At 43.4% G+C, this 22,987-nt stretch overlaps 1 protein-coding gene across 5 annotated transcripts; it reads right to left on the reverse strand.

Moving 5' to 3' along the window:
- Positions 1 to 146: 146 nt before the first annotated feature.
- LOC106565794 (MYND-type zinc finger-containing chromatin reader ZMYND8) lies at positions 147 to 21,333 on the reverse strand. 5 transcript variants are annotated; one of them, XM_014133326.3, is made up of 21 exons: positions 20,628 to 21,105; positions 14,009 to 14,079; positions 13,507 to 13,658; positions 12,501 to 12,722; positions 12,094 to 12,207; positions 10,895 to 10,960; positions 10,467 to 10,559; positions 10,284 to 10,371; positions 10,137 to 10,192; positions 9,976 to 10,053; positions 9,739 to 9,854; positions 9,110 to 9,615; positions 8,748 to 8,885; positions 8,383 to 8,541; positions 7,694 to 8,227; positions 7,099 to 7,590; positions 2,508 to 2,707; positions 2,127 to 2,207; positions 1,939 to 2,017; positions 1,537 to 1,776; positions 147 to 1,419 (listed from the first exon to the last, which is right to left on the reverse strand). In XM_014133326.3, exons 1-21 carry the CDS (start codon positions 20,639 to 20,641, stop codon positions 1,250 to 1,252), a joined length of 3,669 nt encoding a protein of 1,222 aa, XP_013988801.1. In that variant the 5' UTR covers positions 20,642 to 21,105; the 3' UTR covers positions 147 to 1,249. The 5 variants fall into 5 exon arrangements, with proteins under 5 accessions (XP_013988801.1, XP_013988804.1, XP_013988805.1 ...); XM_014133329.3 differs by having other exon boundaries at positions 20,708 to 21,104; XM_014133330.3 differs by lacking the exon at positions 20,628 to 21,105 and adding an exon at positions 17,794 to 18,665.
- Positions 21,334 to 22,987: the final 1,654 nt, after the last annotated feature.

Here is a 22,987-nt window from a genome sequence, read left to right on the forward strand (position 1 = left end):
GGAATTGTTAGATATTGCTGCACTGTCGGAACTAGAAGCACAAGCATTTCGCTACACTCGCAATAACATCTGCTAACCATGTGTGTGACCAATAACATTTTATTTGACATCTTTCACCCCAACTGCCATAATAAATGGTCAAACAGTTTCAGAACATACTTTATTTATTTACAGAATGTAAACAAACGACATTAAATACAACAGTTGATTTAGTCACTTCTCTATACAGGGAGGAATGATTCCATTACAGTAGATTGTAGTAGGAAAATAGTTTGTGAAAATCAAATGACATTTCCTGCTCTCAGATGAGTGAATAAGGTGTAGAGCGCTCAAACCTGACACACGAAGACTTGTTCGCTGTAGTTTATAATTTTCAACCAGCTACATTAACATTTTGGAATTATGTGGCAGACACATTGAAAAATGTAACAGCCTTAGATGTAGTGGTATATTCTGTTACCTCAAACACTAGTCCTGTGTTTTCCATAAACATGGTTTATTTCTCAGGGACAACATGCGTATAACACAAATATGAATTCAGGACAAATGGCAGCATTATGATGAACACGAAACCCAGGGGAGGAAAGAAAAACATTCCGAAATGGAAAAGCCTATCTTTAAACCATATCTTAATTCAACAGGCAGTATATTCAACATTATCTCTGCAATAAACTGTAGGCAACATTCTGGTATAAATAAATTAACATACAATTGTAAAAAAAGAAAAAGACATTTGTGTTAACACTCATCTGAAGCCATGTTCCATTCTTGTCCGTTCACATTGAGTTTGGGCATCTGGATGATCATTGACCAAACTGTCAAGTACCAAAACTTATTATGCACTCCCAATAAATGTTTATTAATATTACAGATAATAATAGATAAACTTTCTATGCATCTTACTCACACACCTACTCCTCAAATTTGGCCATAAAGCTGCTTCTCTATGAGCTTGCAAAGGGAGTGTAATGTACTGCCTGTTGCTGACAGTGATTGCGAGAACAGGTGGTGCCCTCTGGTGGTTACTTGTCCCACAGTACATTGGACATTAATCTCCTGGAAATACAGTAAGTATACTTGAGATGGATAAGGACGATTGTAGATTTTTGGGAAAGATGAAATTCCGGTCATTAACAAAAAAAGAGCCTTTGGATTACTCCAGAGCAGCAGCTTGAAAATATAAAGTGTCGATAGTTTTATGTTACAGGTCCAAGTGCAATAACTCAAAGGTTGGGGCAAGGGCTCAGTGTTAGGAAAGGCTGACAGTGACATTGTCCTTGCTTTTCTCCACGTTAGAGTCTTTGTCTGTGGGGGCGGATGTCGTTCCTCTGGGAGAGGTTTGACCACTTGACTGTCCTGAGGCTTTGTTTGGGCCGTCTGCCGTGGACCCCGACTCAGGCTCTTGCTGTGAGGCTGTCGCTACAAAAGGAGAACAGAAATATATAACCATACAATTGATACCTGTAGTCAGATGGATTCAATATTCTTTAACTAATATCAATTCAGCTTTGAATATGGCTGGTGCGTGTGCGTTACCAGATTGTGTGCAGGACTTCATGTGTTCTGGCCAGTGGGCTTGCTGGCAGGGATAGTCACAGTAGCTGGTGTTCCAGCAGCAGTAGAATATGGCCTCCTTCTTGCAGTTGGCACACCACTGCTTCTTCTTGGTCTCATCTACCGCCTGTTGTTTCTCCACCTCCATCTGCTTCTTCACCTCCGCCATCAGTCGCTCCCTCTCCTGCTCCAGACTTTGCCTCATCTCCGCCATGGTTAACTCTGCACATGCACACACATCAGACAATAACAACCTTTTCTGTAGAATAATGTGATTACTTCTCCTTAGTCAATGACATTCATTGTTATACTGACAGACAGTCCTTGACCCAGATTTGCCAAGGTCATCTGCAGTTTAAGCTAGAGTAATGCAAAGGTCCTTACCTAGATTGTGCTTCATTTCTGACAGCTCCTGTTGATGAAGCCACTGCAGTTTTTCTATTTCAATTCTCAATCGTCTAATCTGTGTGGGAGAGACAAGGATATACACTCAGACTCCCCAGAGTCATACAGCTAACTATTATAGGCATGGTGGTATTCAGTCCCTCTGAGGGTGACCAGCAGATACCTACCTCTGCTAATGTGTTCCCTGAAGTGTTTTTGGAAAGGTCTGTATACAGCTCAGTCACAGTCCCTTTGATTGTATCCATTATCTGAGGGAAAAAGGAGACCTGAAGCTAAAACCTTCCGGAAGTAAGCTTTATGCAATCTCTTTGAATGCAGACCCATCACACTCTTGAGTACCCGAGAGGCCAATGACTAATCATACCTTAAATAAAAGACATAACAAAGAAAATACATCTTTCATCTATCTGCCATATGTAAAATTGTCCCCCAAAAGTGTGCATGCTTCAATAAGCCTTGCTCCAAGCACCAAACCATAATACTGATAGTGTAGTGTACAGCCTTCAGCTTGCTTACTCTGGCCATCGATCCAAGCCTCGCATACTTACTTTATTAGTGTACTTCGCAATGTCAGCTGCTACGTCTGCTGATGCGGTGGGGATCTGGAAGTCCCCTGCCATGGAGGATGGGGTGGAGGGGCCACTACCTAATCCAGGGGCTGCCATCATGGCCACAGAGGGTGGGGTACTGGTCACCAGGGTAACAGACGACGTGGACGTACTGAGTGGAGGGTCTTTCTGCTGGACAGCTAGAGTAAACAACAAGAACCAAGACTAAATCAGTGACAGGGTTTAGACCCTTTCTTCTTTAATGTTGCTGCCCCTATCATCGCCAAGCATATCTCTGACCATTTTAACCTGTCTCCCTCTCTGGGGAGGTTCCCGTTGTTTGGAAGGCAGCCACGGGTCGTCCTTTATTTAAAAAGGGGAGATCAAGCTGATCCTAACTGTTATAGGCCTATTTCTATTTTGCCCTGTTCATCAAAAACTTAACTGACTGGCTTTCTTGATGTCTACAGTATTCTCCTGGTATGCAATCTGGTTTCTGCTCAGGTTATGGAAGTGTCACTGCAACCTTAAAGGTCCTCAATGATGTCACCATTGCCCTTGATTCCAGTGTTGTGCTGCTATTTCTATTGACTTGCCCAAAGCTTTTGATACGGTAGACCATTCCATTCTTGTGGGTCTGGTTTGCTAACTACCTCAGAGTGCAGTGTATAAAGTCAGAAAATCTGCTGTCTCAGGCATAGCCTGTCACCAAGGGAGTAACCCAAGGCTCAATCCTAGACCCCACGCTTTTCTCAATTTACATCAACAACATAGCTCAGGCAGTAGGAAGCTCTCTCATCCATTTATATGCAGATGATAGTCTTATACTCAGCTGGCCCCTCCCCAGATTTAGTGTTAAACGCTCTACAACAAAGCTTTATTAGTGTCCAACAACTTTCTCTTTCTTTAATAACCTTGTTCTGAATACCTCCAAAACAAAGGTCATGTGATTTGGTAAGAAGAATGCCCCTCTCCCCATAGGTGTGATTACTACCTCTAAGGGTTTAGAGCTTGAGGTAGTCACCTCATACAAGTACTTGGGGAGTATGGCTAGACGGTGCACTGTCCTTCTCTCAACACATATCAAAGCTGCAGGCTAAAGTTAAATCTAGACTTGGTTTCCTCTATCGTAATGGCTCCTCTTTCACCCCAACTGCCAAACTAACCCTGATTCAGATGACCATCCTACATTACGGAGACGTAATTTATAGATCGGCAGGGTGCTCTCGAGCGGCTAGATGTTCTTTTCCATTTGGCCATCAGATTTGCCACCAATGCTCCTTATAGGACACATCACTGCACTCTATACTCCTCTGTAAACTGGTCATCTCTGTGTACCCGTCGCAAGACCCACTGGTTGATGCTTATTTATAAAATCCTCTTAGGCCTCACTCCCTCCTATCTTAGATATCTACTGCAGACCTCATCCTCCACACTTCAGCAAGCAGGCCTTTCTAATCGACCTGGCCCGGGTATCCTGGAAGGATATTGACCTCATCCCTTCAGTAGAGGATGCCTGGTTATTTAAAAAAAAAAGATGCCTTCCTCACCATCTTAAATAAGCATGCTCCATTCAAGAAATTTAGAACCAGGAACAGATATAGCCCTTGGTTCTCTCCAGACCTGACTGCCCTTAACCAACACAAAAACATCCTGTGGCGTTCTGCATTAGCATTGAATAGCCCCCGTGATATGCAACTTTTCAGGGAAGTTAGAAACCAATATACACAGGCAGTTAGAAAAGCCAAGGCTAGGTTTTTCAAGCAGAAATTTACTTCCTGCAACACAAACTCAAAAAAGTTCTGGGACACTGTAAAGTCCTTGGAGAATAAGAGCACCTCCTCCCAGCTGCCCACTGCACTGAGGATAGGAAACTCTGACACCACCGATAAATCCACTGTAATTGAGAATCTTAATAAGCATTTTTCTACGGCTGGCCATGCTTTCCACCTGGCTACCCCTACCCCGGTCAACAGCACTGCACCCCCCCACAGCAATTCGCTCAAGCCTTCCCCATTTCTCATTCTCCCAAATCCAGTCAGCTGATGTTCTGAAAGAGCTGAAAAATCTGGACCCCTGCAAATCAGCTGGGCTAGACAATCTGGACCCTTTCTAAAATTATCTGCCGAAATTGTTGCAACCCCTATTACTAGCCTGTTCAACCTCTCGTGTCGTCTGAGATTCCCAAAGATTGGAAAGCAGCTGCGGTCATCCCCCTCTTCAAAGGGAGAGACACTAGACCCAAACTGCTACAGACCTATATCTATCCTACCCTGCCTTTCTAAAGTCTTCGAAAGCCAAGTCAACAAACAGATTACCGACCATTTTTAATCCCACCACACCTTCTCCGCTATGCAATCTGGTTTCAGAGCTGATCATGGGTGCACCTCAGCCACGCTCAAGGTCCCAAACGATATCTTAACCGCCATTGATAAGAAACAATACTGTGCAGCCGTATTCATTGACCTGTCCAAGGCTTTCGACTCTCAATCACCACATCCTCATCGGCAGACTCAATAGCCTTGGTTTCTCAAATGATTGCCTCGCCTGGTTCACCAACTACTTCTCTGATAGAGTTCAATGTGTCAAATCGGAGTGCCTGTGGTCCGGGCCTCTAGCAGTCTATGGGGGTGCCACAGAGTTCAATTCTTGGGCCGACACTTTTCTCTATATACATCAATGATGTCGCTCTTGCTGCTGGCGAGTCTCTGATCCACCTCTACGCAGATGACACCATTCTGTATACTTCTGGCCCTTCTTTGGACACTGTGTTTACTAACCTCCAGACGAGCTTCAATGCCATACAATTCTCCTTCCGTGGCCTCCAACTGCTCTTAAATACTAGTAAAACTAAATGCATGCTCTTCAACTGATCGCTGCCTGCACCTGCCCGCCCTTCCAGCATCACTACTCTGGACGGTTCTGACTTAGAATATGTGGACAACTACAAATACCTGGGTGTCTGGTTAGACTGTAAACTCTCCTTCCAGACTCACATCAAACATCTCCAATCCAAAGTTAAATCTAGAATTGGCTTCCTATTTCGCAACAAAGCATCCTTCACTCATGCTGCCAAACATACCCTCGTAAAACTGACCATTCTACCGATCCTCGACTTCGGCGATGTCATTTACAAAATAGCCTCCAATACCCTACTCAATAAATTGGATGCAGCCTATCACAGTGCCATCCGTTTTGTCACCAAAGCCCCATATACTACCCACCACTGCGACCTGTACGTTCTCGTTGGCTGGCCCTCGCTTCATACTCGTCACCAAACCCACTGGCTCCAGGTCATCTACAAGACCATGCTAGGTAAAGTTCCCCCATCTCAGCTCGCTGGTCACCATAGCAGCACCCACCTGTAGCACGTGCTCCAGCAGGTATATCTCTCTGGTCACCCCCAAAGCCAATTCCTCCTTCCAGTTCTCTGCTGCCAATGACTTGAACGAACTACAAAAATCTCTAAAACTGGAAATGCTTATCTCCCTCACTAGCTTTAAGCACCAGCTGTCAGAGCAGCTCACAGATTACTGCACCTGTACATAGCCCATCTATAATTTAGCCCAAACAACTACCTCTTCCCCTACTGTATTTATTTATTTTGCTCCTTTGCACCCCATTATTTCTATTTCTACTTTGCACTTTCTTCCACTGCAAATCTAATATTCCAGTGTTTTACTTGCTATATTGTATTTATTTTGCCACCATGGCCTTTTTTGCCTTTACCTCCCTTATCTCACCTCATTTGCTCACTTTGTATATAGACTTATTTTTCTACTATATTATTGACTGTATGTTTGTGTAACTCTGTGTTGTTGTATGTGTCAAACTGCTTTGCTTTATCTTGGCCAGGTCACAATTGTAAATGAGAACTTGTTCTCAACTTGCCTACCTGGTTAAATAAAAGGTGAAATAAATAAATAAAACATACAACACCCGTTCTGCCAGTCACATTCTGTTAAAAGGTCCCCAAAGCACACACATTCCTGGGTCGCTCGTCTTTTCAGTTTGCAGCAGCTAGAGACTGGAACGAGCTGCAACAAACACTCAAACTGGACCGTTTTATCTTCATCTCTTCATTCAAAGACCCTATCATGGACACTCTTACTGACTGTTGTGGCTGCTTTGCGTGATGTATTGTTGTCTCTACCTTCTTGCCCTTTGTGCTGTTGTCTGTTCCCAATAATGTTTGTACCATGTTGTGCTGCTGCCATGTTGTGTTGCTACCATGTTGTTGTCATGTTCTGTTGCCATGTGTTGCTGCCATGCTATGATGTTGTCTTAGTTCTCTCTTTATGTGGTGTTGTCTCTCTTGTCGTGATGTGTTTTGTCCTATATTGTATTTATTTTAAATAAAAATAAAAAATCCCAGCCTCCGTCCCCGCAGGGTCTTTTGCCTTTTGGTAGGCCGTCATTGGAAATAGGAATTTGTTCTTAAATGACTTGCCTAGTTAAATAAAGGTTAAATAAATAAAAAAAATCACAGCAATGTTTTTTAGGCCTGCAGTTGAACCTCAAATAGTTTTTTTGCTGTGTCCATTTTCTCTGTAGTGTGCTAATTTAATTTTCAACTAATACTGTGGTGTACCTTTGACAGATTGCCTGGTCTGGTACCGCATGCTTTGGGAAGGTTGCTGTGGCAATGAAGATGTTGCAGATGCTGGCGTTTGCGGCATTGTCTGTGGCTGGCCTGGTGATGCTGCCTGCAGCTGAGGCGTATCTGGCTGCTGATTCTGTTGCTGCCGCTGCACCTTCTGCATGTGCCACTTCTGGGAGGAAGTCTGGAACTTGTTGGTGGGGTTCCACACCACCGCCCGCTGCACCACCGGGACAGTCTCCCTGGGCAGCAGAGGGCGCTGTTTCTTCACTGCTGTGGTGGCAGAGGAGGATGTGATGGGGGCCATAGGTAGTGTGGCATTGGGGAGTGTGGTTGGGGCGATGGTGGTGGAAGAAGCAGTAGTGAAGGACACCATGTTTAGAGGGATGGCTAGTGGAGAATGTGATGAATCTTTTATACTGGGGGTTAAGAAATGGGCTGTGTTGTTTTGAGATGGAGTAAGGGAACTTGACAGGGCTTTACCTACAATGGAAAGAAAATATTAATAACAGCATCTGTTTTGGTTAAAATTTCTTCTTGCTTTCATATTTTATCAACTAGTGATAGAGAACAGGAGGACTCTCACCCTCTGTCTTATTGGCTGGTGGATTTTTGGTGGCGCGTGAATCTTTCCTACTCTTCTTCCTGTCTCTGCCCCTCTGGTCCTCCCCCAGGTCAATCACCAGCTCCCTCTCAGAGTCGGAGTCGTCCACCACAGATGGCTGCCTCGCCTCCTGCTTCACCTGGGGCTTCTCTCTGGATGCCGGGGACACTGGGGCTGCTTTTGCTTCCTCTGGGGGCTCTTTGTCCGAGTGTACACCCTGCTTCCCTTTAGATGAGGATTCAGAGAGGGTAGATGGTGCCCCCGCATCCCCCATGGTTACTGTGGCAGTTGCTGGCCCCTTTGTTTTGACCTCATTTAGGCTGGGGGGCAGGGGGTCTTTGGATCCCCTCTTGGAAGGGTCCTTCTCGCCCTTGTCATTGGCCTTTGTGTGTTTGCCTGCCTTAGGTTTCTGTTCCTCATCGCTGGCGTCACTGTCACTCGAATCTGATTTATCAGAGTCCTCTGAGTCGCTGTGTTCTACTCCCTTATACACATCCTCAGATATCTCATCTATACCTGTACACAGCAGAGGGGAAATTGTGGTAAATGTATAACGTCAAAGGCTCTTTTGGTTGTTTTCATACAAATGGACTAACTGAAAACAAAGTAGTTGACTGGTGCTGCTATCTTCATAAGTGGTGCTTTACTAGCGGTGTGGCGAGTTCACTCACCTAGCTGGGCCTTGCAGCTCTCAATGGTTTTGTCCAGGTTGAGCTGGAAGCGACTCCTGATCTGTCTCTTGGGCGAGGTGAGGACTGGTGGGGCCCCCTGCTGTTGCTGCTGTACAGTCTCACTCAACTCCTTTAGGTCCATCTCGGCTTTGCTACGGTCTGACAGGCCAGCACACAAGATCACAAACAATGTTATTGATTGGTTGAAATCCACTCCAATCACTAGACCAAGTAGGAATGCCTCTACATATGGTTAAGGTTTATGGATATGGTTTTGCTGTCATGAAGCCTTTCCTAGGTGTGCTAAATAGGTGAGCTTTGAAGATGATTGTGGTGTGACTGAGGGCAGGTGTGTGGCAGCTCACCCAGGTTGAGGTTAAGGATGCTCCCTGTGAGAGTTGCTTTCTCCTGCTTGGGGACTAGAGCAGGACCCTGGGAGTGGAACGGTTTAGGGCTGTCATTGGCACCAGAGGCAGGACCAGGTCGATTGGAAGCAGGTGAAGCTGTGGAGAGTGCGCAGATATATCTGTCAATGTCATGCTCTTCTTAGGATCTTAATTTAAGTGGTAGGTATTAAAAAAAAAATTATGACAATTGTACGTTGAAGAAATCAACATGCCCTGTGTTTACAGTTCTTGATTTATACCGAAAACCAGAGTCTAGGTCACTGTTACAGTATATTTCATATTCCCCTAGGACTCCAGACTGTCAGAGAGGCAGTACCTACCTGTGCAGTCCATGGACTCCTCCCCAGCACTGTAGTGGCTGACTGGGGCTCTAGCCGGGCCCTTGTCTGGTGTATCCTGCTCTCCATCAGAGCCTGTGTGAGCAGAGGAGTTGGTGCTCATGGGCGAGCGGGGCATATCTGTCAGGGAGATCCTCCGGCCTGTACTCCCTCCAACTCCACCCATGCCCCCGTCAGACAGCATGCTCCTGGCCAAGGGCATCTTGGGAGATGCAGTCATGTCAAAGTTGAACTTGATCTTCTCCTGCTTCTCGGGCCGGACCGAGCCGGACGAGGGATTGGCAGGATCCAGCAGCATTTGGTACTGGTTGTCAGGGGTGTAAGGTGTCCGGAAGGGGGCGTAGTTGAACACTCCAAACTTCTTCCTCATGTTCTCTACGTAGACCTCCATCTCCTGCATGGCACTGTTGAAGATGCTCTTAGTCTTCTTCACAGAAAAGGGAATCTCCCTGGACATGAGGTAGCAGTTGTTTAAGGGGACCCATGCCCTGGAAGGTGAAGAATAATAATACAACGCAACAGCTGAATAGACACAGAGGATAGAGACAGAGAGCTGTGAAATACCAAATGTACTGATTAGTATAAGTGACATAGTTAAGTACCAAAAGTACCTGTCGTGCTGCCCGAAGAAACGAGCATCCACCTGCCCGTCTTTGTCCCGCAGTGCTTTGGCAGGCCAGAATGGAAACCCCTTCAGTTTGGCCCACACCAGAGGGTGAGGATTACTCTGAGCAAAGTAAACAGGAAGACTAGTTATCATACTGAGACCATTATACAGACCACATTCAGTATACAGAAGGTACTACAATTCAAATGTATGACTCGTTTAGCACAAGCTTTGAACTCACGCATGGCTCACAGAACCAGTTGTCTCTCTTTTGGCAAGCTGACAGATAGCACTCCGGACAGACCTCAATCTCATTCATCTGAAAGAGAAGAATCATTGTACGTGTAAGAAGAATATTTTCTGAAGGCCTGAAAGAATCTTTGACCGCATACCCATGCTTACCTCATGTTCACAGATTTTCACTATGACTTTAGCTGTGGCAGTGAGCTTATGATTGCCTAAAATAAAGAAGGTCACAGTGAGTAATCATTACAAACCAGTTATTGATAACCAGTAAAAATCCATTGCAATCAAAACAGGGACACAGACCTCCATTATAAATTATGCAGTTGTGTAAAATCCATTTCACATCTGCCAAGAAAGCTTCAGTGCAGCCATACATTTTCTTTTTTGTATTCTGGAAAAATAAAATAGAAAAGGTCAGTGATCAACCACTGAGGTTTGGGATTGTAGTTCTAACCCCAAAGAAAGAAGAACAGTACATTTTCTAACCTTCTCCAATGTACCGAGATCCATGGCGTGAAATATATACTCTGCATAGTCCGGATGCTGTTCCAGAGATACAGGCTTCTGGAAGGGTTCCGTCTGGAGAAGAGACAAAAGAGACGTGCAGTGAATTAACCTTCATATTCCAATTCCAAATAGGTCACACTTAGACCAAATCCTAACTTGAGACACACTCATAGCCAAAACTTTCATGTACACATATAATTGCAATTAATTCAAGATTTAGGTTAAGATTTCAATTGCATCTCAATTTAGGATTAAGCCTTCACTGCATGACCTCCACCACCACAACCCATACTAACACTACCACCCCAGGACAGACAACAGCAACTAAAAACAGACACAAAAACACTCCAAACAGGAGGAAAATAACGGGGGAAATATGATTAGGTCTTTTTTTTGTGTTTGATTACCCAATTAAAAGCCTTTCTCTGCGTGGCGCCTGCATGGGGGGAGTGAGATGACGAGCGTGGTTGGTCCTGAAAAAGAGTAAGAGGGGCAACTGTATCCTCACCACAACACCGCTTTCCAAACTGGACCCTTGGTTCAATGGTTCCTTTGTAGAGGAGAGGACTGGCTAAAAACAGGCTTGGGTGGTTTAGTGTTAGAACACCCTTACTTATGGCTTACCATTTTGTAATCAGAACACCAAAGGATACTTAAGACTTGAGTATAGTAACTAAGTTCACAGTGTATTGGGGAAGGGACAATGGACCTCATCACTGATGGAACACAAAATCAGGAGAAAGCATTGAGCAGTCTTAAAATCAGACCATATAAACAAGCACACAACTATTCTATTGTGTTTGTGTGAGAGTTCTGTTCACTCACGTTGGAATTACACTGAGTGTACAAAACATTAGGAACACCTTCCTAATATTGAGTTGCACGCCTCTTTGCCCTCAGAACAGCCTCAATTCATCCGGGCATGGCCTACAAGGTGTCAAACATTCCACAGGGATGCTAGCCCATGTTGACGCCAATGCTTCCCACAGTTGTGTCAAGTTGGCTGGATGTCCTTTGGGTGGTGGACAATTTTTTATAAACACGGGAATGTGTTGAGCGTGAAAAACCCAGGAGAGCTGCAGTTCATGTCACACTCAAACCGGTGTGCCTGGCACCTACTACCATACCCTGTTCAAAAGCACTTCAATATTTTGTCTTGGCCATTTACCCTCTGAATGGCACGCATACAAAATACATGTGTCAGTTGTCGCAAGGCTTAAAAATCCTTCTTTAACCTGTCTCCTCCCCTTCATTTACACTGAAGTGGATATTATTTAACAGGTGACATCAATAAGGGATCATAACTTTCACCTGGATTTACCTGCTCAGTCTGTCATTGAAAGAGCAGATGTTCCTAAAGTTTTGTACACTCAGTGTATATGAATTTTACTAACGCTAATCTCTCTATTCTTCAACAGTTCAATATCTACTGTCAAAACAATTAGTCAATAACAACAGTTAGAAAAGGTAGAAATAAGTAGTTCTTCCATGACAATGTGGTGAGGGTAAAAGCAGAAGCACAAGCCTTTGGAATATGTGCCCCACATACAGTTGATTTAGCATGTTACTGATCAGTCAGTTGGAGGAGGGCGGTCAGTGCACTTACACCTGGCTGTTTCATCTTCTGGAGTGAAAACTTTAGCAGGTAAGACAGCTGGTCTATTGTTAGCATCGTCATTGCTTTACTCTGAGTCTCTATGCACTCTGCAACTGTTATTTTCTGAAAGAAAAGAGAGATCTTTTGTGAGCAAGATGTTAGCTTCAAATGTATATTCCCATTTCAAAGGATATTCCCAGTATCAAGCTTCATTTTACTACCTTGACCACATCTTATACCAACATGGTCAGAATTTCTTGTAACTCCAAGATTTTTCTCAACTCTGTAAATTCCATAAAATAGGGATGTCTGTCATCATGGTCCGGCCTCAACCCCCAGCCTCCCATGCATTTTAAAGTTCTAAAGTTATCTTCCTGGTAGACAACTGGTTTTCGGTCCCACCCACAAGCGAGTACCTCACATTCAGGGCAGAACCAGTCACCCTCGGGCTCTGCGGGTAGTTTGAGGCACTTGGCGTGGTACACCCTCGGGCAGAGCTCACAGCAGAGCACCTGGCCCTCGCGGTGGCACAGCCAGCAGTAGAAGTCATTTCTGCCGTCCTGCGGCACAACATCAACAGGGTCTGTGGTGAGTGCTGGCTGCTTCACATAGTAAAAGGGACCATGTCTTAGTTCTGACTGAAATGCAGGCAAGAGAAAGAGAACATTTGGGGTTTCAAAATCAGGTGTGAGATTACATGAGCAGCATAGCAGACATGAAAAAAACAATTACAAATGTTTTTCAAAAACGACAATCTACATAGTAACTGTCCAAAATAGACTACTTAGAACCCTGTGTTGCGACATAAGGCATTAAAACATTGATTAATTGACCGTTCCTGGTATCAGACTGGAAGAGAATCATTACTGTAGATTATATTACAAATCCACTTTCAAAGGTCAAGACAGTGAAAAGGATCAGTTTGAGAAACTAGCCTTTAGTATCGCTTACTGATTGGATCTCATAAGCAGTCTGTGTTTTGGGCCACACCGATTACTTTTTTTGCATTGAGACAAACTTTGATCCATGGCTTTTAAGCCCAGGTTGCTATTGTAATTTACCATTTATAAAGATAAAAGTGCTAATCATTAATAGTCTCAGTGTGAGTGAGCAACAGCCGAAGCATCACCAATCACTTGATTTCAGTAGGCAAAATTTGTAAAACAAGCATATAAACACAATGAAACAATTATTTAGATAAATCTTATTACATAGTATTAGGTCATATAGGCTTAATGTAACACTATAAGAAAATATAAACCTCAAACATAAAATAGTCCCATGGCATACCAAAAGACAACTGGAACAGAAAATGTTATACACAGGTTTTTTTGTAGGATATATTTCAGTGTAACAGAAATCCAGCAGCCTCTGAAAGCACAACAGTGTGAGCACAGAGAAGCAGGGAGGGGGAGGTCGCACCTGGTCTTTACTGCTGCTGACCGCTCCTGGCTTCTTCTTCTTTTTGACCGGACTGGGGGAGGTCTCAGCCGGGGAGTGACCATTAGACGAGTGAGGGGGGCTGGGCACCTTGCGTTTCTGGGCCGCCCGCTCCACTGTCCCAGGGTCCGAAACTGCAGGGAGGGGGTCAAATGTCAGGCAAGCCAACATGACAGATGTATTATTTCCCAGAAGAAAGTGCATGTACTGGCCATAGAACAGTAGATGTTCATTGTTTTCATACAGTACAGAAGATAAAAAACAGTTACCATAGTGATAAGACATGACAGCGATATGAACAGAAGCAGCACATTAGCCTCCATCTTGTACCGTGTGCGATTCAGCTCTGTACCAGACACATACATACACTAGCCTACACTCAACATGGGAGCAATAAAATAAAGCCTTTCACCACCACCACATACTGCCTGCAGGCATAGGCATAAATAGGTGGAAGTACAGCTCAGCTTTCTGTGTTTCTCACCTTTGGATCGTGTAGAGATCTCCATCCCCTCTACTGCATCCGACTCAGTCTTCACCTCCTCCTCAGCCAAACTGGCAGAGAAAGAGAGATGCACTATTAAAGCCCTGTTATGACAATACCTACAGAAAGACTCCCAACATAGATCAATTCATCTAATGCCTTTTTACAGTTTGACTCTGTTTACACCAGACATTGCTTCATCTACAGTATGTTCAGTATGCACGTGGTTTCGCAACATCATCTACTAAGTAACAATCATAAATCACACTGTATAAAAGCATCTGCTGAAATACGTGTGTGTAAATGTAAAACCAAAGTCTCACAAATCTTATTTGTGTGGATCTAGTATAATTTTCAGAGGAAAGACAATCCCGTCTGGCTGTAAAGGTCTGCTTCAACACTGACTCAATCTCTCGGTCTCACTACAATGGGGTTATTCTTAGAGTGAGAGTCCATTTGGCCCGGAGGCAAACTCTGTCTAAACCAATCCTGACTGGACACAGACTGTTCGCTTTGGTGCAGAGGTATCATAAATCTACAGGCTATGGCCAGCAAGAGTCCCTCTCTTATTGGGAGAAGGAAAATGTCTAGTAAAGCAGTGTTCTAATGTTCAGAGTTCCAGAGTGTGAAACTGACAGAATGTGATTAGGTTGAAGGTCAACAATCATCTGTCAGTGCCTCAGAACAATGTCTCAGAGATTAGATTTGCTTTTCTGGAGCCATGCATTTCATAACATGGGGTTGAATCCTATCTACACATGAACTCAAACCCATAAACCATGCATTGATGTCAAAAGTGGATTTCTCAAATGGACAAATTACACACATCTACTGGAATTGACTGGGCATGGATGTTATGTAACTAACTATTATTAACTAACAGCTAAATGCGTTCTAGTTTCAAACTCAACATGGGGTGGTTCCATATGATTTCAATGACTTTCTGATTGCACCTCTTTTGATTTGAACAAAACCTTCCATACATGTTTGCCCAGGGTAGAAAGGGACTTTTTGAACCTGAATACTAAAACATTCAGGAGCTAGAGGTGGTCAAAGTTGACCCATTTTGCATACCCCATTCTACCATGAGACATCCGTGTCTTCCCTAAAAAAGATAAAACGGTTGAGTTTGATATAATTTGAAGGCTTACAAACAGGGTTGTGAAACTATTTTATGATTGCAATTTTTTTTATGTTTTAAATAACTAATTTTTTCAGCTTTAGCATCAATTACCCAAAAACAAACATGTGGACACCCCTTCAAATTAGTGGATTTGGCTATTTCAGCCAAACACACTGCTGACACGTATAAAATCGAGCACAACGCCATGCAATCTCCATAGACAAACATTGTCAGTAGAATGGCCCGTACAGAAGTGACTTTCAACGTGGCACCGTCATAGGTTGCCACCTTTCCAACAAGTCAGTTTGTCAAATTTCTGCCCTAGTCAACTATAAGTGCTGTTACTGTGAAGTGGAAACGTCTAGGAGCAACAACAACTCAGCCGCGAAGTGGTAGGCCACACATGCTCACAGAACAGGACCGCCGAGTGCTGAAGCGCGTAAAAACCGTCTGTCCTCGGTACTGAGCAACACTTACTACCGAGTTCCAAATTGCCTCTAGAAGCATCAGCATAAGAACTGTTCGTCGGGAGCTTTATGAAATGGGTTTCCATGGCTGAGCAGCCGCACACAAGCCTAAGATCCCCGTGGGCAATGCCAAGCGTCGGCTGGAGTGGTGTAAAGCTCGCCGCCATTGGACTGGAGCAGTGGAAATACGTTCTCTGGAGTGACTGCTTCATCTGCTTCATCTGGCAGTCCGACGGACAACTCTGGGTTTGGCAGATGCCAGGAGAACGCTACCTGCCCGAATGCATAGTGCCAACTTTAAAGTTTGCTGGAGGAGGAATAATGGTCTGGGGCTGTTTTTCATGGTTCGGGCTAGGCCCCTTAGTTCCAGTGAAGGGAAATCTTAACGCTACAGCATACAATGACATTATTGACGATTCTGTGCCTCCAACTTCTTGGCAACAGTTTGGGGAAGGACCTTTCCTGTTTCAGCATGACAATTCCCGTGCACAAAGCGAGGTCCATACAGAAATGGTTTGTCGAGATTGGTGTGGAAGAACTTGACTGACCTGCACAGACTTGACTGACCTGCAAAGACCACCTAAACCCCATCAAACACCTTTGGGATGAATTGGAACACTGACTGCGAGCCAGGCCTAAACGCCCAACATCAGTGCCCGACCTCACTAATGCTTGTGGCTAAATAGAAGCAAGTCCACACAGCAATGTTCCAACATCTAATGGAATGCCTTCCCAGAAGAGTGGAGGCTGTTATAGCAGCAAAGGGGGGACCAACTCCATATTAATGGCCATGATTTTGGAATGAGATGTTTGTCCACATACACTACATGACCAAAAATATGTTGTAGCTTAGACCCTATTTTACATCATCTGAGGTGTTTGTGTTGTGAGATAATAGAATAGACATTTCCATTCAAGTTGACATTCGACAATGGGTGGACCAGAGGCCATCTTTCTGGTAGTGATTGGAAGTTAAAATTTAAATTCCATTTAAATGTCAGTGGCGAACCAGCTAGATTGCAGGGGTCTGAAGGGATAGATCCACTTTTTCTAAGGTTGAAATAACACTCACCCTGCATTCAAGAAAATGCTATGTCTCAACCAATGGCGGGCATAACAAACACTTCAGATTATGTAAAATAGGGTTTAAAAATGTGAGGTTATGCCTTTTTAGATAAATTATGTTAAAGCTTAAAAAATAACAAAAGAATTAATAATACTTTCAAGAAATCATAGAATAGTTTGACAAACCTGTTGGTAATCTAAAAATGGATATCAAACTCAACTGTTCGCATCACCCATGAATCCTGAGCCCACAACCATTGGGCCCCAATACCTACTGAGACAGGCCAAGGCTGAACTGAGGCCAGGGGCAATGGAGAACCATCAGCTCTAAAACTGCATGGTGACTACAATGCCATAGTCGTTTCCCTCTAAAATGGGACTACCTCAGTCTCATGCGTTTTATATCCCTCAAGTCAAGAGAGGAGCAACTCAAACATTACTGTTTCATTGTCTTGAACAAACACAGCCCCAGCCCTATGAACACATCATTTAAATGCACACTTCCTTGAATTTAAAAAGGTACTTTCTTGTGGGAAAGCCACTGCTTCATAAGAAAACTGTCAAACAGGTTTTACGCAGTATCAGCGCAACATGACCATCCTTGTTTTTTCAGACACCAATGTGTCGATCCCCTTGTTTCAGACATTTTTTTTTTACGCCACGGCACAAGCCACTGTCTCACAGCTCAGATAGATTCCATTTCACCAGCTTTTTATTTAGCTCTTGGAGAGAGCAGCATAATTAGAATGTGAAAGTGTGGGATACAAAGACAGCAGCTCCCTGTTAGAGAAGCAAATGTAGTCCCTTTTCCACCATTTCTTTATCACCTCTGTCTCTCTCTTCTCCATCTCGGGGGCAGAAAATTACAGACAGAGCACTGGCTTTACTGGCCTCCACCTCTGATAAAGGCTTTCAGCACAGACAGAGTCTGCCTCAGCAACATCCCCTCCTCCTCCGGTCAGATACGCAGAGCAAGAGACAGTGAAAACACACTAAACCAATGCCTACAACACCCTTGTAGTTAAAACATTTCCGAAAATACATTATTTTCATTAATATAGTGATATAATCCCTCCCACGCCCTCTCTGACAGAACACCCATGCTTCAATGTAGGAAATTGACAGCATACCTTTTTTTTCTCTTTACGCACAGAATACAGATTCTTCAGCCTTTTTTAATTGTTATTCTTTCTTATTTTAATTTTTTTGAGGCCGGTGGGGGATGAGACAAAGATTGGTGCAGAATTTTCCAGAAGGGCCTTGCTCTCCCTGCTGCTCTCTCTGCGATTGTCAATCTTTAACCTCAGCTGTGGACTGCCGATTGGTTTGAGCACCACACGGAGGTGCCTGATTGGGCGCCTGGCTCAGAGTGCCACACAGGCTCTCTTCTCCCCTATCTCCTCAGACACAGTGCTGCAATGCAGAGAGGATTTCTCCTCACTATCACAAAACCCCTGGAACCAAGTCCCTCACTCCCTCAAAGCCCATATAGTCCTCACTGGTTGTGTGCATTTTCTAAAACATGGGGGATGCAGTTACACAGGCAGAAAGGGAGCGTATCAGATTCCCTCCCATCTCACTCCACAGCTATGAGGCAGTGTGTGTGGCGTCCATTTTGAAGACATTCCCTTATTGCCTGCCTGCTGAGAACACTGCACACACGACGCTCCAGTCGAGACGAGCTGCTGTAGAGATCATACACAGCTTACCAGTAGACCGGCTCACAGGAATGCAGGAAGGGCCTTACATTGAGCACAAAGACAGGGCTGAAAATGTCACAGGCCTCAAAATCAAAATGGACGGCTGTGGTTAAGACTGGAGAACATGCTGCCAACACCCTTTTCTTCCCAGTCCAACACTTTCCTACTGGCTTTTCCTCTGGACCTTTACAATGTGTCTCTACTTGTAACCAACGGTGGTACTGCTATTACTTATTTTATTCTGGCAGTACCACTTTGAACCATCATTTCTATTTGTAGTTAAATAAATACTAATGTTGCCATTAAAAAGATTATGATAGACAAAAACAATGATGGTTTAACATGGAGAACAAATCTGAATGACATGAAGGTTGTTAGAAAAGGTCAGACAACACAGGTGTGGTGAATAAAAGCAAAAGTGGCAGCATGAATTGGTTTTCTTGTTTGGACCATTATTACAAAGCCCAGTTGGTCGTAGCTCTAGAAAACCCTTCTCTCCGTAGGGTTTTCTGCAGTTAGCGTCGCCCACTGCTGGCCATGTGAACTACAATTCTGAACTACAATTCATCGCTTGCTAAGCGGTTTTCGAAACATACGGCCCTTATCTTTCATATCAGCGATAAAGAATCTTTCAAATAAAAAAGATACACTTACTGTAACACTAGCAGATTTTCACTGATCCATACACTGTGTTCCTCCAGTTGACTAACTACACTTCCTCCCCAGTTATGCTTACACACAGGTGCACGGTAGATAGCTATTTAGCACAGGTGGTCACCTTTGTTTTCTGTCGGTCTTCCTTAAACAAGCGCTGTAACATGGCGTTATGGCCGTGTGGGAATACTAATAAAAGGTGTGTATTCATTTAACCTTTGGTGTTTAGAAAAGTATTTCTCGCTGATATGAAATATAAGTTTATGTTTCCAAAACAACTTAACTTTTACAGCAAGCGTCAGTTTTTTTTAAACAAAAGTCCCCCAAGAAGAAGATACATTGATCAATGGGCGCTAAAGGTAGCTAGCGTCTATCAATGGGTTAAGTCGGTGGCAGCACCTCAAATCCTCACGCCAGACAGAAATGAAGAGATTATGGGCATTACCAAAGACCATTCACAAAAAGGCACTGGATGAAAAGGTTTGCTCTCCATTCAATTCATTAAGAAGAACCATTGTACGGTAAAAAGTCATGTGTTTTGACTCTGTGAATTAGAGGCAATTGGCATTACATGCCAGAAATTCAGGAATAATATGATAGTTTGCATGGTTGTTGACAAATCATCTGCCGAGATACAGCATTGGTCTATGTGTGTGAATTATATGAGTTCTCCTACAAAATTAAATATTCATATATCCTTCTTGGGATGATATTTTTCTGGCCAAGGCTGTCTGAAACAGCCCTGCTTCCCTTCGTCAGGCTTCACATGATATCACCCAGAGTGCCTAGAGCCAAGGCACAGAAAGGGGAAGCTCTCTGAAATGGCTGCCACTCCACAGCAAAGAGAAAGCAGTGAACTGAAAAAGACCATTAGGCAGATTTTCTCACAAGATACTAAACCTTTGAGGAATATAATCTAACATTCAGAGAGATTTTAGTTTGGCTAGTTGTTCAATATAAAAATCCTGTTCAATAATTAAACACGCTAAAAGAAGAATGCAAGAACTACCTGTAGGTATAAACAGTAGTCTGGAAAAACAGACTGTACAGCCATGAGAATATGCCTTTTTAATAGTTGCCCTTGTCTGTCCTCAATAAAGATTGCTTTCCTGCTTAAAAGGGCATACGATTAAAAGCAGTGCCCTGCTCTAATACCACTGAGGCCTAAATCATTCTTGCTGTGCTGTTATTGCTGAGCTGTCTCTTTACCATCTGTTAAATCCACTGGGATCCCATCTTGAATGTACAGCTCTCACCTCCCCACACCTTCCATTTTGAATGTACAGGCCTGTGACACAGTCATAAACCCTTACAACCTGACAGCCAAGCCAAACGGATCAATCCTGTTCCTTATTCCAACAGGGATATATTCCTCTTGCCATGCTATATTCTGTAAAAAGGTAGTAAAACAGGCTGACCCGTATGTGATCAGAGACATAACCAGCAGAGGCAGCCTGCTGTGCTGTACTCTGCTCTCCTGCCAGGCTCCACTACTGTGCTGTGGGGACTCTTCCCCCCTCTCTCCCTGAGACAAACCTATATTCCCAAGGCACAGAACATACACAGTAGCTGGTAGCTTATTAAAGTGAAATAATGAAAAGCAAGCTTACCTCTGTGGATGCATGGCTAAAAAACTCAGTGTTTTATGTCAATGCTTATTAAAACATGGAGGACAGCCCTCTGTCCTCACCCTGCTCAGAGCACAGCCACGGCTCTCCAGGCTGGCCGATCGGCTGCTAGGATAGATACCAAGCTGTGAGTGGCCTGCTCTCACTGGCAGGATGTAAGGCTGCAGCTGATTGGCTGGGGCATTTCCTGACTGCTAATCTTTTGTTCCGCACAGTCAGGCAGGAGAAGCGCTGTGGACAGAGGGAGAAACAAGGCCCAAATCACAAAATAAACCATTTCACAGCACAGAACATCCAATAAAACCACATGGTGCTGTAATCCATGCTTGACCCGTCTATATTACAAGGACATTTGGTTGTATTTCACAAAATACAGCAACAGGAGCACGAATACTGGACAGGCCCAAGGCCACGTTTCAGAAAAGGCCTGTTTCATAGATCCCACCCTTCAGTTCAAATCCTACGCAGTGAAAAAGTGTTGCACAAATACATGAGAGCAAACAAACAGTGAGAGACAGTCAGCGAGGTCGATCTGCAAAGTTTCCCCCTCTTGTAACTGAGATGAACTTGTCCAAAAGCCAACTGAACATCAACACATTACATAACAGAGCAAACAGAGAAAAAAATGTAGATGACTTACTATTTTGAAGACAGAAGTTAACACCAAGTTCTTCTGCGCCATAAAATTCTAATGTGGTTACATAAAAATATACTTTTTATGAACAGATAAGTGATGATTTTATCTAATCAAATAAATACATAATTGCAGGAACTTTTTATGTGATGCTCTGGGTATTTAACAAATTATGTTTCTTTGGCAAGTCTGACTAATCAGGGTTTATAACCTGTACAGTAGGCCAATACTCCAATGTTATTACCCCACTAACACAATACTATAATTGTGATTTGTCTGCTTTCCTAAGGGACATTTTCTTTAAAGAAACAGACTAAACTGTGGCCTATTTTTTTCTCTTTATCTTTATTTAACTAGGCAAGTCAGTTAAGAACAAATTCTTATTTACAATGACGCCCTACTCCGGCCAAACCCAGACGACGCTGGGCCAATTGTAAACCGCCCTATGGGACTCCCAATCACGGCCAGATGTGATACAGCTGGGACTGTAGTGATGCCTCTTGCACTGAGATGCAATGCCTTAGACCGCTGCGCCACTCGGGAGCCTATAGCAGAAAGGAGAAATTAAATGAAATACGGGGTTAATCAAACATTTTTAAAAGTAGGATATTCCTCTCTGCAGTTTGACAATGTACAGTAGTGCCTAGGTCCCTGTGCCTATGACATTTTATTTTTGCCCTCGTCGGTACACTGAATGGCACATTGCATTTGCTGAAACTACACAGGGCACCAGTTTATTAACCGTGAGACATTTTGCCTCGTCTCTTTTGCCTGAATAGACAGCTCCATTGTTCATTGTTGGCATTTTGTAGATACACACACACTTATATATATTATTATATATATATGAATAGGTGTAGCCAAGAGCTGCAGTTCTGCCGAACCTGAAACAGAACAGTGACCTCTTGTGGAGCCAAATGTGAAAAGGGATTGCATGATGTCACCCCTCCCTGACCTCTTAGCGAGTTGCAACAGAAAAACGTATTTACATAAAAAAAAATACTTCTTCGAAACGACAAAGGCTATTAACAATTTAGTCAGCTGTATATACATTATCAGTCAAAAGTTTGGACACACCTACTACTTCAAGGGTTTTTCTTAATTTTTACTATTTTCTACGTTGTAGAATAATAGTGGAGACATCAAAACTATTAAATAACACATATGGAATCATGTTGTAACCAAAAAAAGTGTTCAACCAAAATATATTTCATATTTGAGATTCTTCAAGTCTTGTCATTCTCTCAACAAGGTTAAATGAGGTAATCACCTGGAATACATTTCAATTAACAGGTGTGCCTTGTTCATAGCAAAATAGTGTAATTTATTTCCTTCTTAATGTATTTCAGCCAATCAGTTGTGTTGTGACAAGGTAGGGGTGGTATACAGAAGAAAGCCCTATTTGGTAAAAGACCAAGTCCATATTATTGCAAGAACAGCTCAAATTAGCAAAGAGAAACCACAATCCATCATTACTTAGACATGAAAGTCAGTCAATGCGGAACAGTTCAAGAACTTTTAAAGTTTCTTCAAGTGCATTCGCAAAAACCATCAAGCACTATGATGAAACTGGCTCCTATGAGGACCGCCACAGGAAAGGAAGACCCAGCGTTACCTCTGCTGCAGAGGATAATTTCATTAGAGTTAACTGCACCTCAGATTGCAGCCCAAATAAATGCTTCACAGAGTTCAAGTAACAGACACGTCT

Source organism: Salmo salar, chromosome 12 (genome assembly GCF_965601325.2).
Source record: "Salmo salar chromosome 12, fSalSal1, whole genome shotgun sequence".
Classification (NCBI taxonomy): Eukaryota; Metazoa; Chordata; class Actinopteri; order Salmoniformes; family Salmonidae; genus Salmo; species Salmo salar.

Coding starts and splice junctions, on each gene's coding strand:
- LOC106565794 (XM_014133326.3), bottom strand. Junction 12,208..12,500: donor GGTTCTGCCCTGAATGTGAG/GTACTCGCTTGT, acceptor CTTTTCTTTCAG/AAAATAACAGTTGCAGAGTG. Junction 8,886..9,109: donor GGAGTCCATGGACTGCACAG/GTAGGTACTGCC, acceptor CACTCTCCACAG/CTTCACCTGCTTCCAATCGA.